The sequence below is a fragment of the Citrus clementina genome, unplaced genomic scaffold, assembly GCF_000493195.1.
Source record: "Citrus clementina cultivar Clemenules unplaced genomic scaffold, Citrus_clementina_v1.0 scaffold_4, whole genome shotgun sequence".
Classification (NCBI taxonomy): Eukaryota; Viridiplantae; Streptophyta; class Magnoliopsida; order Sapindales; family Rutaceae; genus Citrus; species Citrus x clementina.
This window is the reverse complement of record NW_006262274.1, coordinates 18,798,486-18,817,867: the sequence shown is the minus strand read 5'-3', so window position 1 is coordinate 18,817,867 and position 19,382 is coordinate 18,798,486. Positions and strand designations below refer to the sequence as shown.

Genomic DNA, 19,382 nt, shown 5'->3' with positions numbered 1-19,382 from the left:
AATACTTGCTGTATCTATTTTTTTATTTAATAATTACTTAAGTAATAAAAAGAAAATAATCTGTATAAATAAGATTGCAATTTCACATTCTTTAAAACATATTCCCATACAATGATAGAAACACTATACATAGATTTTTGGGCTTGTGAAATTAACTACTATGCTTTATAGAAGGCAAGTTACCCACAACATTTTCACAAAATTAAAAATTAATGAATCATAAACTACGTATATAGAATGGTATTAATTAAAAGTAACCATATATTGCGTATATAAAAAGTATATATATACGCCAAGAATGGCCTGAACCGACTAGGCCTGGCCCAGCCCATTTAGCCATGTGTTTTCAAAATTAACGCGATTTTAACGGTCATATTTTTTCCTCGACAGCGTCGAGTCGAGAGTCCTGCGTATATATCACGCAAAGTCTGGCCTTGCGCGCCTCAAAATCAAACCTGCGCAAACAAAACCCTTCAAGAAACGAGCAACAATAAGAATTTCGTCCCAAAAGGAAACAGAAAACACTTGAAGTTCAAGAAACGAGAAACAAGAAGAAGAAATTGTTTGCAATGATGGATAGCGATGGGACTTCTTGGTTTAGAGGCCGGGTCATTGGCCAAGGAAGCTTCGGGTGCGTCTTTATTGCAAAACCCAAATCGAATTCAAGCTTTTTACCGCCATTGATGGCCGTTAAATCCGCAGAAGTCTCTGCTTCTGCTTCCCTCCAGAAAGAGAAGGAGGTTTTCGACAATCTCAACGGTTGCCCTTTTGTGCTGGAGTGTTTTGGCGAAGAAATCACAATGGGCGAAAATGGGGAGATGGCTTACAATTTGTTGTTAGAATATGCTGCTGGTGGAACCCTAGGCGATTTAATTGAAAAGTGTAACGGCAATGGGTTACCGGAAAAAGATGTTAGACGCTTTACTAGGTGCATTCTTGAAGGGATTGGTCACATTCACGACTCTGGCTATGTACATTGTGATGTGAAACCAGATAATATTCTTCTTGTGGCAACTCAATCTGGCAAGTTTGTTGCAAAAATTGCTGATCTGGGGGTGGCAAAAAGATCGAGACACTGCAAGAGACAAAAGTTTGATCCTTCAATGAGAGGAACTCCACTCTATTTGGCACCCGAAACTGTTGTTCAACATATGCAAGAGGCCCCTTCTGATATCTGGGCCCTAGGCTGTGTGGTTCTGGAAATGCTTAGTGGAAGGCAAGCTTGGATTGTGAAAGAGGATTGCAGTATTGATCAGTTGTTTAGCATTATTGGTGATGAGCATTCCTTGCCGGAAATTCCGTCTAGGGTTTCCAAAGAAGCCAGAGATTTTTTGAGGAGATGCTTTGTGCGAAAACCGGCCTTTAGATTTACTGCCGAAATGCTATTGGATGATCCATTTGTGAAGGGATTCGACGAAGAATTGTTTAGAGAGCTTGAGGGTGATTATTCACAAGAACAGGTGACTTTGTCTAATGCAGATGCCGAATCTTGTTCTCCAGAGTGTATAAGTTTCATACCATTAGAGGCCAATTCCTCGTTATCTTCTTGGGGTTCTGCTCAAAGAACAAATGAAGGATCAACCATAACCGTGAAAGAGCTGTCTTCAAATCCTACAGTGTTCTGCCGTTCCTTTTTTGCCATACCTGCATTAGCAAGATGACGGTCTCTGTTCATGGCGACATTTGTTGTTCTTTTATGTATATATACACACTTCAGTGAAGTAAATGACATCTAATTCTTTATTCTTTGTAGAGAATGTGAGGTTTTTTTCATTCATGGTTTAGATTAACGATATGTATAGATTAGTAAGAGTTTGTAATGTGACCCATTTATAACTACATAAATATCTAATCACTCTCTAATATACACTAGTTTTGCTTCAATGATTGCGAAGTCAATTTTAAAATATTGCTTTAGAAATCAATGTTCTTCTTATATGCTTCCCTCATTGACCAAGAAGAACTTGAGTGGTGTTGAACTCTAACATTGACCTTTTAAAAACACGGCTTGGCAAATGATGCTTATCAGATTGCGTAACATAATTTCACTTGCTGAAGATGTGAAAATATTGGTTAAAGAGTAGAAATCTTTGGCCCTTTCTCAGTTTCTTAGAAAATTATCACCACTTGCAAAAAAATTTGAGACGCCATACTTAATGGGGATCTTTTCCCACATCGGTTTCACCATTTACATGGTTGTTGATCTTTCTTTTAGTATCATCATGTTCCGTGCTCCCTCTGTATGCCGGCATCCTGACGGTGACTAACCAGCTAGGCAGTCACAAGCTAAAAAATGGTAGTTGAGGGCTCCTATAATACATATTAAAGCCTAAGTTGTGGTTGCTGATTCAGTTAATATGGTATTTGGATTGTGTCCACCTACTTACTTGGTTTGGAGATCAGAAAAGGTCTCCTTTTCAAATGTTAGTTAGCTTCTTTGCATTTGCTTGGAAGTTAGGATACTGGGTGGTACTATAATTTTTTTTTCCTTTTTTCGTTCATTAATAAAAGATATCACCTGTACGAAAGGAAAATGGATGGAGACTCAATGCATTTTAGACTTTTCACAGAACATTTGACATGTCTATAAAATAAATGATAATGGCATCACGTTTGTCAAATTTTGAAGTCAATGAAGCACGTCCTTGCAAAAGTTCCCCGAAATAAAATCAAAATCAGTAGCAGGTATTTGTATTTTGCGTAGCGGTCTGTGTTGCGTCGTTTGCAGGGTAAAATGGAGAGCAGAGTGAGAAAAGCAGAGAAGCTGGTGGAGAGAAGCATGAAAGGAAACGACGCGTCGCATGACGCTTCTCACGTTTGGAGGGTCAGAGACCTCGCCCTCTCCCTCGCGCGTGAGGAAGGCCTCGCTTCCAATCCCGACTCCATGGAAATCGTATTGTTCCTCTTAACACCCCCCCCCCCCCCTTTTTTTTCCAATTAATTTCTCACTTTTTGTCTATAAAATTTGAACCACAAGAATAATTCATGCCCAAATAGCTGATTATTACCGCTAATTTACTCACTTAGGTCGTGTCACTGAGTGTGACACATCAGATGATACGTCAGTTGAAATTCAAACTATGTAATCCCAGCTTTGTAGGTGGAGTGGTACTTTATTTGCTTCTGTGATAAAATATTTAACTCAAGATTCAACGCTGTATATTTGCTTTTGTGATAAAATATGCAACTCAAGATTCAACGCTTTACCATCATTGTGTGATGGTATAGAGTCGCTGTGCCGATATAGATACCTATTATTTGCTACTCTGTCTAATTTAGTTGGATGCAAGGAGGAACTTTGATGATTTTGTTAGTTCCTCCTTTAACTGTGGCTTCTTCTATAAACTATTCTTCGTTTCGTGTGGCCCGCAGGTGGAGCTTGCTGCACTTCTCCATGATATAGGTATTTGTACGATTTTGAAATGCCTTTCATTGCTATCTTGTTTATTGTATTCTTTGAAAATTGCTAATAATTTCTCATTCCGGATGTTTACTGCAGGTGACTACAAGTATCTGAGGTTTGCACTTACTCTTGCGTTGGCTCAATCCTCGGATGAACATGCTATTTGGTTCGATATTTATTATACATTTTACATATTTGGCTGGTACAAAAGTTAAATCCCCTGTTGGGTTTCTGGAAAATTGCTCATTGATGGAGCTTGTGTTTGTTTAATGCATGCAAATAATGTATTATTATAGTTTTGATCATATATTGTAAGCTATTTTCATACTTTTAAACTGCTTTTAAGTGCGCCAATGTCTGACTCTTACCTTTGTGTTCCAGAACTATATAATTGAAGTTTAATTTTCTGCTTACATAAGGCCTGGTGGACTGATTTCTTTTTCATCCCTCTCTCCTTCTCTAAACCTTTTGTTTGAATTTGCCTCCTATCCATTCCTGATCTGTAAGTTACTGCTATTTCATGTAGAGATCCATCTGAGGAGAAGATAGTTGAGAATTTTCTTGAGGATGAGGGGTTAGAAGAAAGCAAGAAAATGAGAATATTAAATATCATTAAGAAAATGGGTGAGCTATTTCTTATAGCTGTTGTTTATGAATTTACCAATGTTCTGAATTTCTGATTACATTTTACTTCTTCCCTTTATTGTTCCAAGTATGTGAATTTACTTTCAGATCTGATATGTATAATTTCACCCACAGAATTTGGTGATTACTGCTTTTAATTATTGTATTTGTGGCAAATTTTTATGGCATTTGAGAATCTTTGGGTGCTGTTGTCTATTCAATGACTCTTTTTCTTCATTGTCTCAATAGTGCATTATGTCTTCCTTATATTACCTGCAGATTTCAGTGTTAAACACTGTTTTTGTTTTTTTCCTTAGTTATTTATTTACTTTTCAAATCTTTATTACCAATTTTATTTCATTTATTCTCTAAAAAAACGTAGCCATAGTGCAATTGTTGTTATGTCATAAAGCAAGAAAAGGGTGTTTCAAAGGCAAAGTCATTTATGATATACATACTGCAGTTGCTGGGACATGTGTATACGGCATGTTTGCTTTAGTACATATGCATAATACATATTGCATTTATGGAGATGGAGATGTTAGTGCTCTAGATTTTATACTTTGCTGCTGTATTTGTATGCATATTGTGATTACAGGGATGGCGCTCTGAACTTGTATCTTTGTATTTTGTATTATTGTGTGCTCCTTCGTTTTGATTTTTGTCCATTACATCATATATTTCCTCACCATGATGATAGTGCCCACAAAGTCTCTAGCTTCTTTTTCTTTCTTTTTTCCCTTCTTTGGGATTCAACTTTTTTCTTGATTGTTGTCTAGGTTATTTACCTCTTTCCTTTGACACAGATCGATTCTATCTTAGGTATGAATTTCTATTGTTTTTCTGTTTCAGACACACAAGTATGCACAATTTCCAGCTATTCAGAATTCTTTATATATTCAGGTTCTTTAGGTCCTAGTCAGTTATCGATTCACATTCAGTTGTATTTAGCTTTTGCAGTTTTGTTTGCATGAGGCATTTGTGCTTTTCTTGTATGCTTGGTCAAATAGGCATTAATAGATAAAAAACAGAACTCTTAAGAGTTACCTATATTCCAATTTTCAGGTTTCAAAGATGAAATTGCCGGGCTTGCAAATGCTGAATTTTCTCCAGAGTTTGGTGTGGTGCAAGATGCTGATCGGCTTGACGCAATTGGTGCTATTGGTAATTTTTTAAATTGAAAAATGCTTCAACCTGAAAACCAGTTTTTCATCTATCATTTTCTTTCATCTAACTTAAACAAGTATGATGAGTTCAAACTTCTACGGACTTTATACTGTTTTACATTTCCCAACTTCAAGAATTATATTCTGAGATAGCGTTTTCCATTTCAATGGCTCTTGGTCTCGAGAGGCAAGGTTGCTTTCTTTTTGTATTTCATCAATATTCATTGTTCATAAAGTTTAGTATTTCTGTTTAATTTGGTGAATACTTTCAGTGCTAACTGCTTGGGATATCAGACTATCAGAGGATATTGTAATTCTCCTGGAAATAAAATTTTATATCGGCCATCAATTTCAGGAATTGCTCGCTGCTTTACGTTTGGTGGAAGTCGGAACAGAGTTCTTCATGATCCTGCCATTAAGCCGCGGTCAGATGTATCTAAAGAACAGTACATGAAGAAAGAGGAGCAGACAACAGTGAACCATTTTCATGAGAAGCTTCTCAAGCTAAAGGACTTGATGAAAACAGAGGTAACATGAATTGAATTTGATGCGTACCGTCATATTGGCTTGTCTCACGAACCTACAGTTGAATAAACGTATTTGCATGTTGCATCAATATCGTTACATTATTATGTGATTGATTATAGAGTACAATGGAATTTGAGCATTGTTTAAACTCATATTTATCAGGCTGGGCGGAGAAGGGCAGAGAAAAGACACAAGTTCATGGAGGAATTTTTGATGGAGTTCTATGAAGAGTGGGATGGGAAAGCTTGATTCTTTAATTCTTCCCATTTCAAATGATTTCATATTCAACTTCGTACTGATATAATTAAAATTCAGAATCAAGTATTTGTAAGTAACAATATGTAATGATGACATGAATGAACAGTCCAATAAGCATCATCAACTCCTTTATTCAGATGTAATATCTGTGAACATATTTAAATACAACCCTTTATATTTCAATCTAAATTATGTTTCAATCAATTCCATGCATTTCTAACAAATATATATTGCAATACCAATAATAATAATAAGGCTAAAAAATTATGAAAAGCAAACATATTTTATTGACTCAAAGTGAGCTCTCAATTTATCATTCACTTGAAGTATTTTTGCAGCTCAGACTCATCTCGCTTGCATAGGTTCACCTTCAAGCCATGCTTCATGTACATTGTCAACGCAAGCTTCGGTACCACCGGATGACCCTTCACCACCTTAACACGGTAGCGGTAAATGATGGAGGCGGCAGCGTATTTCATCTGATAGTAGGCGAAATCTTTGCCGAGGCAGAGCCTGGGGCCACCGTTGAAGGCAGTGAACTTGTAGGCTGATTCACTCGTATAACGGCCGTCTCTTAGCCATCTTTCTGGCTTGAATTCTCTACAATCCTTTCCCCATATTGCCTCCATTCTTCCCATTGCATAAATTGCATATATCACTTTTGTTCCCTTCTTTACAGCTGTCCCATCTGGAAATACATCGTCTTCAACCACCTAAACACAATTACAATATGAAATTTTATTGAAATATCATACAAAAGTGACATTTTGAGCGGATATTTAACAAGAAGGGGTATCATCAAAAAGACTCAATGGCTACAAGAATGAGTCTGAGCCCGCCATGTTTACATAAATATTCTTGTATAATCTTCCAGTTGTGAAATGCTTAAGTAATTGTCTCTTAAGTTTCTTCCCGTTTAATCAATAGACTCTTAAATTAAGGACCTTTGTGCCATTACTTTAAGCAAGGATATAAATGGTTTTTTCAAATGCGAAGGGAAAAGGACAGAAAAAATGATGAATGTAAGACCTTCAATTAGTTTAGACCTATATTTATATTAGGTCTTAGTTTAATTCGTCGTCTATATTTAGGTAATCAACTTCAAGTTTCACAATTCTTTTTAACTAAATTCTTTTTCGATGATGTCTTAACATCCAAACATAATAAAGATATATGTCGTTAGGTAAACAAGAAATTGACCAAATCATAGCTTATCAAAGGATCAAATAAAATTAATTGTATTAACCCATTTTGCAACTTTCCATTAGCATACAAGGAGTCACATGTTGTTCTCTATGTACCTTTATCTTCTATTAACGTATAACATTCATAAAAACAAAATGCTCACAATCAAATTTAAATTCTGATCAATTTTCATATTATGATCATGGCAACCTAATGAAAAAATTACCCAAAAAATGATAATGTAAAAGCATAAATCAAAAGGTGATTATTAACTAATTAGTTAATGAATTACCTCTTTGTGATCAACAGGCACAGAGGGATACAACCTCAAAGCCTCTGATAATGCAGCTTGCAAATAATCCATTTTTTTAATCTCCTCAGGCTTAAACACCAATGAATTACTGCTACTCTCCTTCATTTTCCCGTCTTCTCTTTCAGCAATTATCCCACAAACCTCCCCAAGAATCTTCTCCTCGACCTCCGGATTCCGATCAAGCAACCAGAAGAACCAGCTCAGTGCCACCGAAGAGGTATCCCTTCCGGCAAGAATAAAGTTGACACAAATATCCCGCAAGAACTTATCCGAGAATGGCACCCCCTGCTCATCCTTTAACCTCATGAACACAGTCAATATATCTGATCTCTGCATCATGCTGTTGCTTTGCATGGACAGCTCCTTCTTTCGAGTTAGTATCACTTCATCAGCAAACTCATCGACACCCTTTATGGATCTTTTCAGCTTCTTCTCGTTACCTATATCAAGAAACCTCATCGTTTTCCACACACAAGTTGGGGTGACGAAACGCAACACCGTCGCCTCGGTTGCATCCTCGAAGGCCTTAGCAAACGGGATCTCGGGTAACCCTACCCGTAAACACCCCGGATCAGCCCCGAAAGCTATCATGCATACATTATCGAACGTCAGTCTCAGTAATACGTCCTGTAGATCAATAGCCGCCGAGCTGTTTAATGAACTTTCGAGGACAGGTAAGAGTCTGGAGTGCACAAGCTCGAACAACGACTCGGTCGTCATTTGCCGGAACTTTGCAGAATGGAACTCGATGCTGGAGGTCTTTCTTTGCCGGAGCCACGTCTCGTCGTCGGCGTTGAATATCCCGTCACCCAAAAGATCACGAACGGTGTCGCGGAAGTAATGTCCTTTAGGGAAGTTGGGGAACTTGGTCTTGAGAAGATGCTCAAGGTTACGAGGATCGGAGGTGACGACACAATTGAGGCTGCTAAGCCAGGGACCTTTGAATCTAAACGTTCCGTTTTGGCTTATAATGATGTCGGTCATCCATTCGTACATGTTGCCCTGGAGACCGGAGATGAGAGACGGTAACATGCCTAGGAATGGCCATATGGGCAGCCCGTAACGTTTTTTCTGCCTCAGTGAATGTATGGCTATGAAGACAAATAGGGCTAGAAAAAGCTCTAAAATTTGGACGTCAAGCAAGAAAAAGAGCCCCCGGGAAACGAAGTTTCCGGCGAGTTTGTGATCGGAGGAGGAGAGGGAAGTGAGATTAGAGCTAGGGCTGATCATGGTGTTTGGTTGATAGGAAATGCAATTGCTATGCATTGCACGCACAGGTTAATTAGTTGGGAATGAATGTTGCTGGTCATGTGTTATATGGGGGGTGCTAGCTAGTTCGTGTTTTCTTGGCGTGCAAAGTTTCGGCTCAAATTGGTTTGATTTGGTGAGCTGAAAGTTAAAATTTGTGTGTCTGTGTGGGGGCTATTCGCTTTGAGGAACATGTGACTATTGATGTTATGGGCTACTTTTTAGGGTTATAGGAATGTTTTGCAATCTTGTCAAAGACCAATGAGAATTGAAGTTGATGTCAATTCTTTTTAGAGTGTCAAAGGTGAATTACTACAACTAACATTCGGGTCTTGAAACATGAAAATTTTCAAGAGGATGGAAAGTGGGTGGCGACGGATAACCTAAGCGGCAACTGTTTCCACAGTTTTAATTGGCCAAGTTTTTTTTTTTCATTTTTGCGCTTTGTTTAATGCAACAATTAATATAATGTGACGATCCATTGTTTTAATTAGCACATAGAACAAAATTGATAGGTGGTATTGGTTAATGTTAATCAATAGCTTTATCTCTAAGTATAATATACGTGGCAAAATTTTAGCCAGCTACGTAACCTTGATGGGTCTAGACTATTACACTTGGCCAAATTATTTCTCAGCTTTGATTTTGGATTGAATCTACTTGAGGACAAGGACTGAAACCCACCTCCAGTTTTCTAAGTAGAAATTGCTGCATATGAATACAGTGAAGTTGATATTGGATAGTGGTTTAATTAATTGTATGTGGGTCATCTAAGTACCTTTTTTATTTCTTGCATTTTTGGTTTATGAAATTGGTGATGAAATTGGTGATCTATAACTATTTCAAAGATTTAGGATAATCTTTTAAAATTCTTTTTGAGACTTCGATTTGATGATTCAAGATTGAAACATTTACTCTAATTAATTCAAAAAAACCCGATTAATTTTCCTATGAGTTTCTTTTGAGTAAAATATATGTAAACAAATAACAGTTTTATAAGTAAGAGCATAAAACTAGTTAAATTTAAACTATAAAGATATCATTAATAAACACTACATATGAAACAAGATTTCTGAAAATTCATAAGGATTTAAATCAAGAGAGAAATTAACAACAAAGTGTTGGCTCTACTGGCAATTGAGTCTTCTTAAGTGGCTTGATTGGGTTTGCTCCCCAGTTCGAGCCGCAGGAAAGTCGCTTTTGTTGGGAGAACATGTGCCCGAGCGGAGACTTCTAGTCTGAGTTGTGGTACGGGCTTAAAGGTGCCTCCCACAGTTGGGGCCCTCCCTAGGATACCTCGTGGTAAAAAAAAAAAAAAAAAATCAAGAGAGGAATCTAATTTATTTAGTGACTCATAATCTCGATTTATTTTGCAGACGATAAATATTTGAGCATTACCACGTGTTAATTCCAAAAAATAATCCAAATGTAATTGGCAAGTTCATCAAGATTTGAATACTTCCCAACATGTTTTGAAACAAATAATTATAATAATATTTATGCACATGACGGCACAGTGCCATCGCGTTACTAATCAAATGGCAGAAACATTTGAGGTCATCCATAGTCAGCAGAAACTTCCATTAATCTTTCAAAAGTCCTTTCATGTAATTTCCACTGGGGTTATATAGTTGTTAATATGAGCTGGGGGTTTATTAGAAGTTTAATGGAGTGTTGATAGCATAGTGGTATTGTAGAGCTTTTAACATAACTCACATGGCCCAAAGCCTAGGTGGAAGGTCTAATAAGAGATTGAATTGCCATGAATATTTCTTTTTCGCATTTACTTAATGTCAGTTTGGTATGTCTTATCTAATGACTATAAATATTTATTTAATCTCATAATTTTTTTTAATAAATCTTTTAAAGATTAAATAATCTATTTTATATCTATTAATAAAAATTTAAATTTTGGACTTTTATGAGTAGAGTTTGAAACGCTTATTTAATATATTATTATGTCTATTTTTTTTTACTTATTTGAAAATCTCATTTCATTCATTTTATAACATAAATTTAAAAAATTTAATTATTAAAGTAATTTTATAATCTTGAATAAAAACTCTTATTGATAAATAAACAATTAAAATTATTTTTTGTGAAAGCTTTATTTGTGAAAGTTCTAATAAGAAAAGCTATATTAAAATAAGCTCTATTTGAAAAAGCTTTACCAAATAGAACCCTAATTTTATTGCTATAATTATTTTCCTCAAAATATATGATTCATCAACCATATAAGGTATTTGGGATTTAATTTTTCATATTTAACTAGATAAAATTATGGGGAAAAAGCCCTTTTCACCCTCGGGATTTAATGCAATAACTCATTTTATCATTGTTATTTAAACAATAGCCACTTCATTCCTGCTTATTAAATAGTAGCCCAAAACATCCTTTCATTAATTTATTGTTAGTTTACCTTTAATTAATTGAGGGTAAAGTAGGATTTTTCAATTATGGATGTATAAACTATTTTAAAATAAAAATTTCAAACACAATTATATAACATCTGACTTTTTGCATAAATTTAAAATTTAAGGATAATTTAGTTAAATAAAAAATAACAATAAAGAATATGCAATATGTGTGTGTGTCTCCATGTGCACGTGTGTGTTCATTAAATTATTATGGAGCATTTTAAATTTGTCTTTTTGTATGTTTAGTGTGTATTTTTAAGTAAATAAAGGAGCATGTGTTTACTTTTGATAAAATAATAGTACTGATTGATTATTTATTTATCTATCTTGCCTATATTAAAGTTATAACAAGTTAAAGGGAAAAAAAATCACTCCAGTGCATGTGAAGTCTATCTCTCTCTCTTTTTAATTTTGTCTTAAATACATATTTTACATATTATTTAGTGTTATTATTACTTATTCATTAAGCTATTCTTAAATTTTAAATTTATGCAGAAAATCATATGTTATTTAATTGTGTTTGAGAGTTTTATTTCAAAATAATTTATAAATCCATAACTGAAAAATCTTATTTTATCTTCAATGAATTATAAAGGAAACTAACAGTAGATTAATAGAATGGTGTTTTGGGTTATTATTTCAAAAATAGGGATAAAATTGACTATTATTTTAAAAAATTAGAATAAAATTAATTATTACAAGAGTGAAAAAGACTTTTTTTTCCTGAAATCATGTTTCACTTCTTTTGATACTTTTGTCCAGCTTCTAAAATACAACCATCAAAAGTTATTTTATCAATTTTATAATACTTTGATGAAAGATCTAAATTATCCTTATTATTGTTATCAACATCAAAAGTAAAAGTCGCTTTATCAAATATTATAAACTTTTATTTTTAGGTCACAATAAGAATATTGACTTAAAAATCACATCACAATAATACCAAATTTAGCCTAAGTCTCAGTTTGTCATTTGTTTTATCCTTTATATATGGTTAGTTAAAAATAAAAAAATAAATTAGTAACTTATGCTAAATAGTCCTTATGGTCCAAATTATTAAAATTTGAAATCAAAATAACTCCATCCAACAATAAAATGTAAAAATTTGGAACAAATTTATTTTTTATATTTATATATATTTAAAAAAAAATAGAGGTGTAGACAAAGTTTAAATGAAATTTTTTAATTTCTATTTCTTCTCTAATATTCTAACTCAAGTGGTCAATTAAATAAAATTACGTAAAAACCATCCAAGACCCATAAAACATTTTGGATGACGACGATTGATATAAAGAGTTGTAAAATGATAAAATAATAATAATAAATTTTAATGTCTTGATAATGTGACTTTTTGTACATGTGAATTTTAGCACATTTTATTTTCCAACAATAATTGAATTATTAGGGTAAAAAATCCTGTGTTTTTCAAATATCCATTTATTTGTACCCTTTCTCTCTTGCCACCAACCCCACTCTCTTGTACACACACACATGTTTGTTTCCTTGTTTTGTTTCTTTTTTTTCTTTTCTTCTTCTTCACTTTCCCACGAGCACGCACTCTCTCTAGTCTCCATACACACAGGCTCCGGTAAATTAACTAAAAGAACAGATTTTTGAGCTGTGTGATTGAATTTGAGGCGCAGTAGCTTCAATGGGAAGTACGAGCAACTGTCTACTTTGTTTCATGCTTTGTACGCTGCTAGTTTCTGCCGTGGCTTCTAGAAGCAGAGTAACTCATCAAACAACTGAAGCAGATGCAGATAGAGTGAGGGACCTGCCGGGTCAACCCAAAGTTGAGTTCAAACACTATGCCGGGTACGTGAAGCTCCGGCCGAACGACCACAAAGCTTTGTTCTACTGGTTCTTTGAAGCCCAAAAGGGAGTTTCTAGCAAGCCTCTAGTTCTTTGGCTCAATGGAGGTTCCTTTTCTTTTCCCTCACTTAAATTTTCTTTCCTGCTGCTTTCTCATGATGTTTCTATTTGGTCTTTTCTTTTTTCTTTTTTTTTTTAATTTTACATTCATATTTAAATTTTAAAAAGAACAAAAAAGCGTTTTCCAAATTGGTACAAAAATATCCGCCACCAACGGTACAATCTTCAAAGAAAAAAAGTAATATTTCTTTCCAAGGGTTTTCTTCAGTTATGTTTGTTATAATTTATAATAAGATTTTTTTTTTTAGTATAAAAATAAATAACAATGAGATCAAGTGAGTTAATGGTTATATTTTACTTGATTATAAATTACATTAAATATACTAATAAATCTTTAGTTTAGTGGTAGAGTCTTTCCATTTACAACATGAAAATAAAGATTATGGGTTCATTACAGTCGTATTAAGCTCGAACTGCTTTACTTTCATTTAAATATGTTCTTGCCGTTATCTTTGACGGCAAGAATCGTTCACTTTTGTCCGGGCACACAAAAATAGTAGTGGAACGTCTGTCAGTGTCAGTTCAGGGCTCGTAGCAGGCCTGCAGTTTTGTTCTTTTTCCTTTCAATGATTTTTGTTTTCAAATAACGACGAAGAATATTCTCCGTCAATTTTAACGGCTCTCGGTCGATTTACTGTTTAAACTAAAAAATAATTCATGATGATTGATGATTTATTGAGAAAATTTTCATTTTAACCGCACTCCGGTCAATTTTAGATGATGAATTTCCGAATTTCTCAACTACGACTAACGCAACGCCTTTTATAAAAATTATAGCAATAATTTCTGTACTTTTTAAGAAAATGGGAAACACAATCATTTCGGTCCCGGTTCATGGCGGGCCATATCGGAGCCATCATTGCCTCCGTCGCGAAATAGTAGCCGTTGATCGTGTCTATTGCGCTTCGTGATCAAATGTCGTGTTTTTTTTTTTTTTTTTCAACTTTGGTCGTGATTCTCACCCCGTTGTTTTAAATTTGTGTCTCATTTTCTCTGAAACGGACAAATTTGAATGCAGGTAAAAAAATAAAAAAAAACACTTGGCGACAAGCCTGGGGGGACCTTTTTGAATACTACGACTGGCATTCGTCAATGACGACATGGTCAAAAGAAATGATTTTTTTTTTTTGAATAAGAAAGGAATCTGCCCATTTCTAATTAAATTCGTGGAAAATTAACTCCGATTGGGACTGCGGAGAAAGTAGCACTAACATTTAATGGGAATGAAAAATTGGAAATATTTAAAATCAGCAATGACCCGATAATTTGATTGATTGATTGATGATAGGCTGAGCATTTCCAATGGGTTTTAATCAATTCACTAGCCACTTGTTTGGTCATTGTTAAGTTACGTTTAACATATCTTACGCCACACAGCATCAATAACGAATTCCATTAATGTGGTACTATTAATATGTGTAGTGTAAATTACGTTAAACACCGCCAAAGTCTAATATTACAGAGGAAATTAAGTGAAGTACTTCAGATATAAATTATGTTAAGATCTCTAACTTAGGAGATTCCTTTATTAATTATGTTAAAATCTCAACTATTACCTGTCGTTAATTTATTAAATAATAAATTTTATAATTTGTAAATAAATAGTCTCACAAAGAAGATAACATAATATGTGGTGTTATTATGAAATATCTTGTGCTAGAATTGCAATTAATGACATAATAATATCATGTACAATAATCTATCTTAATAAATTTTAGGGCCTGGCTGCTCGTCGATAGCCTATGGAGCTGCACAAGAACTTGGACCATTCCTCGTTGGTGGCAATGGAAGTCGACTCAAATTCAACAAATATTCTTGGAACAAAGGTAATGGGATATTTCATTATGATGTCATGTGATAGTATTGCTCATCATAATACAATCGCTAGAATTAAGTTTTTCTCTTGCAAATATGTCTGTATCCTAATAATCTGTATTATTTACTGCTGTAATTAGCTGCCAATATGCTGTTCTTGGAGGCTCCAGTGGGTGTAGGCTTTTCATACACCAACAATTCTGAAGATTTACATAAACTTGGCGATCAAGTTACAGCAAATGATTCTTATGCATTCTTGATTGGATGGTTCAAAAGATTTCCAAACTTCAAATCCCATGACTTTTACATTGCTGGAGAAAGCTATGCCGGTACCACTTTTTTTTTTTTTTTTTTATAAAAAAATATTACTCTTAAATTTATTTTTCATATTTATTTGTTCATTCTCTGTAGCGACTAATGTGTACTAATCTTTTTTGTGATCATTTGTTTTAACAAGGTCATTATGTTCCTCAACTTGCTGAGCTCATTCACGAAAGAAACATAAGAGCTGGCAAAGACTCATTTATAAATCTTAAGGGTTTCATGGTAAATATTAATCAACTAAGCCTAATCATCTCATTAATTTTTTTTTTTTATTTTGATTGTATTATTCACTCTACATGTGTGGCTAAAAATAAAAATTCAGATAGGGAATGCCGTGATCAATGATCCAACGGACACCAAAGGGCTAGTCGATTATGCATGGAGTCATGCAATTATATCAGACAAACTCTACAAAGATATAAGCAAGGAATGTGATTTTGGGCAAAGCATGATAAGAAGCAATTGCAATGATCATATCAGAGGCTTTGTTGAAGCTTATGCTGAAATTGACATCTACAGCATTTACTCTCCAGTTTGTTTGGATTCTCTTGATGGTAAAGCTCCTTCAAAACTGATGGTCGCCCCTCATCTCCTGACTCAACATGTAAGATAAAAACACCAAGTTAAATTTTACAGTATGCATGGAGAATACCTAAGACCTTTTTTTTTTTCCTTTTAATTAATTCAGTCCGTTATGTGCATGGCTTTCAGGACCTGTGGCATAGGCTACCGTCAGGATACGATCCGTGCGCGGAAGACTATGTGATGAAATTCTTCAACAGAGAAGATGTTCAGAGGGCCCTACATGCCAATATCACCAAACTGTCCTACCCATACACCACTTGCAGGTAAGCATTTCATATGCAACTTAACTCCATTATATATAAATTGAAGTGCCCACCAAAACCTGGAAACTTGCACGCACTTATGTCAATCATTGAAGCAGAGCTTTCTTTCTGTTGGCCTGCCATAGATAATTTAATGTAAATGGTGCAGTGAGATTTTTGATCTCTCATTTTCATTAATTACTTTCTTTCACAATCTTAGGGTTTTAGCCATCCACCTGTCCTTCTCCTATCTTTTCACTGCTGTTTGTTTGTTTGTGGTAATTAACATTGAACATATTACAACAAAGCAAGATACACAAGCTCTACAGCTTCATTCAGTTGCCACTTTCCATTGGCTTTGGATTTCTAAATAATTAATGCCTTCAACTACAGGTATATTCCTCCACACACACACACATACATATTACTACATGTTATCTGTTCTTTTTATATATATTACTTGCTACTTTTTAAGATAAAGAACCGTTATTGTCATTTAAAAAAAGTCTTATAGATAATATCGACGTTACCTAAAATGTTATACCATCATCTAATTGCATATTATTACATTTTGTCATATACACACAATGTATTTACAATGATTTTGAATTTGGTGCTAAACGTATGCATGTGTGTAGTGGTGTTATAAGTAAGTGGAATGACTCTGCCGAAACTGTGTTACCCATCATTCAAAAGCTCTTAAATGCTGGCTTGCGCATCTGGGTCTACAGGTACTACATATAAATTCATGTTGTAAGTTTCATGTATTAGGTTATGATTCCGATTTACATTTAATAGTATCCCTTCCCTTAGTAGTAACATAAAACGTATTGGTGCAGTGGTGACACAGATGGGAGGGTGCCAGTGACATCAACAAGATACAGCATAAACAAAATGGGGCTAAAGATAAAGGAAGAATGGAGGGCTTGGTTTCACAAGCATCAAGTGGCTGGCTGGGTTGAGACTTATGAGAAAGGTCTTACTTTGGTCACCGTCCGCGGCGCCGGCCACCAAGTTCCTGCTTTTGCACCTGCTCAGTCACTTTCTCTCTTCACCAAGTTCCTATCTGCAGCTACCTTGCCATCTGCTCGTTTCTAGCTACTCTTCCAAATAAATTAAGCCCCAGTTTGGACAATTCCATTGGAAATGCATTAATTTTTCTCTATATATTGTTCAATGGAAAAAGAAAGGGCGGGCTAAAAATTATTTCGAACACTTGTTACTTTTTGCACTCAACACTCGTATACGAATTTTAAAAAATTAAATTTTATTTTATACTCTTTAAAATTTCAAAAAGATAAATAAAAATATCAAATTTGTAAATAAAAATTAACGCCGCGTATAACTAAAGATTGTTACTTTAAATTATTTAAATTAATTAACTTTATTTATTTAAAACGCCAGTAAAACCATTCAGTACACTCAATTTCTAGAGATTTAACAAAATTTTACAACAATATAATCAAGTCCAAGTTATAAACAAATTATTTAACAAAAATATAGTTAATAATTTTTTTTTGTTTATTTATATTCAATTGAATTTCGCTCCCAAAATAACTTGCAATAATTAAAAAAATAATAATAAGAAATATTTCATCAATACTAAAAAAAATACCTTACAATATTTTTATTTACTTTATTTTTTAAAAGATAAAAAATAATGGGTGCAAATTTTATTTTATTTATGAAAAATAAAAATAAAAATAAAAAATTGATTTCATCGTTATTCGTTTAAATATTGCTTAAGATGATGGACATACAAATTTTAAAGTTTAAAGTACGAGAATTATGGATACTGAATAGTGAATATATTAAATAGGTATTTAAGGTAATTAATAATATTAACTTATAATAAATTATTTTTTCTACACTACTAATAATTTATATGATAAATATTTTTTATAATAAAGATTTTATTAAAATTAGGCTGTGTTTGGGACTTTCAAGTAAATCTCATCGAAAACAAATGAGCAGACAACAGGATTGCAGTGTCCTTTTTGTGACTTTTGAAATAGCAAAAAGGCTTTCGAAAAATGTGCAGTCTTATCGAAATTCTCGAAAAACTAGTTGTAGTGACAGATGACATATATAGATTAGTCACATGCAGCTGTTTTCTCATTCGGCAATGCCGATCTTGGGCCATCCATGTCTGCTGATCATGAACCGTCGTCGATAGAGATTGAAACCTGCAGAAGATAGTGACACAACTGTGTGTAAAGTTGTCAATATTTCAATTGTTCTTCCTTATTAGGAATTGCACCACGTCATCATCAAACTGGCATCCAATCTGTCTTCGGCATCATCCTCACAGTATTTAAATCACCAGCTGCAACGGTTCCCTTATTTACTATGTCAATGAAATCTAGAGATGGCCAGCAAACCCATGGCTTGCTGGCCGGCCCTATCAAATGAAGACCATGGCCCCGCACGGCACGGCTCATCATGTGATTCGTACTGTATTTATTTTTTTTTTCTTTTTTCTTTTTCGATTCTGTCCAGCATACGTGTTAAGTTCATGTGTGCTACGTTAGGCCATGTCTAAAAAAAACACACACCAAGTTTCTCTTGGTGTGTTTTTTTCTAGGTTTCTGTGTTTCTTTTTTTTTGGGTCCTCACACCTTTAGTTAAATTCAATAAAATCAAAAATTTAAAATTCAAGTACATATAACATATTTAATAATAATAAATTAATAATAGTCGAAAAAATATAATACTAGCTATTAAATTAGACTTGACGGTATTAGAATGCTTTTAATACTTAATAACAAAAACAACAATAATAATTTTTTTAATGATTAACTTAAATGTTAACTCATACTTATATAGAGCCATAGATCATAGGTCATAATAACATTAATGCATCATTTATAAAATCATGATATTTATAATTTTATTTATTAAAATCATGATATCATCTATTCATTTAATAATTTATAAACATATTAAAGTATTTTTTAAATTAAGGATTAAATGAATTTAAAAAACTTACGCTAATAAAATATATTAAAAGATTCAATTTTAAGTTATTTGTAAAATCATAAAATTTTAAGTTTATTTTCATTAAAAATTTTTACATTAATATACTGTAGCGAAACATGTTTATTGCGGGTCTTTTTCACGTATTATACTTTAATTCATCTATAATTATGTCGTACTTTTAAGGCCTACATGTCTAAAATTCTAACCCAATCTATCTCGCATGCATGCTATGCTGTACCGCGTGCCCTACAAAACATCGCGTCATACTGTACGGACACATGCCAATATGCCATATCATGTGTTGCCCAACTCATTGCCCATCTCCAATAATATCCAAAATAATATAAATCCAAAAAAAAAAAA

At 33.9% G+C, this 19,382-nt stretch overlaps 4 protein-coding genes across 4 annotated transcripts; 3 read left to right on the top strand and 1 right to left on the bottom strand.

The window, feature by feature from the left end:
- Positions 1–484: 484 nt before the first annotated feature.
- LOC18044807 (mitogen-activated protein kinase kinase kinase 17) lies at positions 485–1,661 on the top strand. Its single transcript, XM_006437520.2, has one exon. The coding sequence runs from the start codon at positions 570–572 to the stop codon at positions 1,659–1,661; it is 1,092 nt and encodes a 363-aa protein (XP_006437583.2). The 5' UTR covers positions 485–569.
- A 1,073-nt stretch (positions 1,662–2,734) lies between these two features.
- LOC18044806 (uncharacterized protein YpgQ) lies at positions 2,735–6,146 on the top strand. Its single transcript, XM_006437519.2, has 7 exons — positions 2,735–2,893; positions 3,373–3,403; positions 3,500–3,518; positions 3,930–4,027; positions 5,093–5,191; positions 5,549–5,721; positions 5,884–6,146. Exons 1-7 carry the CDS (start codon positions 2,735–2,737, stop codon positions 5,968–5,970), a joined length of 666 nt encoding a protein of 221 aa, XP_006437582.1. The 3' UTR covers positions 5,971–6,146.
- A 100-nt stretch (positions 6,147–6,246) lies between these two features.
- LOC18044337 (cytochrome P450 86B1) lies at positions 6,247–8,998 on the bottom strand. Its single transcript, XM_006437518.2, has 2 exons — positions 7,457–8,998; positions 6,247–6,692 (listed from the first exon to the last, which is right to left on the bottom strand). The coding sequence occupies exons 1-2, from the start codon at positions 8,741–8,743 to the stop codon at positions 6,297–6,299; spliced, it is 1,683 nt and encodes a 560-aa protein (XP_006437581.1). The 5' UTR covers positions 8,744–8,998; the 3' UTR covers positions 6,247–6,296.
- Positions 8,999–12,515: 3,517 nt separating this feature from the next.
- On the top strand, positions 12,516–17,250 carry LOC18044336 (serine carboxypeptidase-like 35). The gene is made up of 8 exons (XM_006437516.2): positions 12,516–13,061; positions 14,793–14,900; positions 15,030–15,218; positions 15,347–15,435; positions 15,536–15,817; positions 15,925–16,061; positions 16,679–16,771; positions 16,880–17,250. Exons 1-8 carry the CDS (start codon positions 12,794–12,796, stop codon positions 17,136–17,138), a joined length of 1,425 nt encoding a protein of 474 aa, XP_006437579.1. The 5' UTR covers positions 12,516–12,793; the 3' UTR covers positions 17,139–17,250.
- Positions 17,251–19,382: the final 2,132 nt, after the last annotated feature.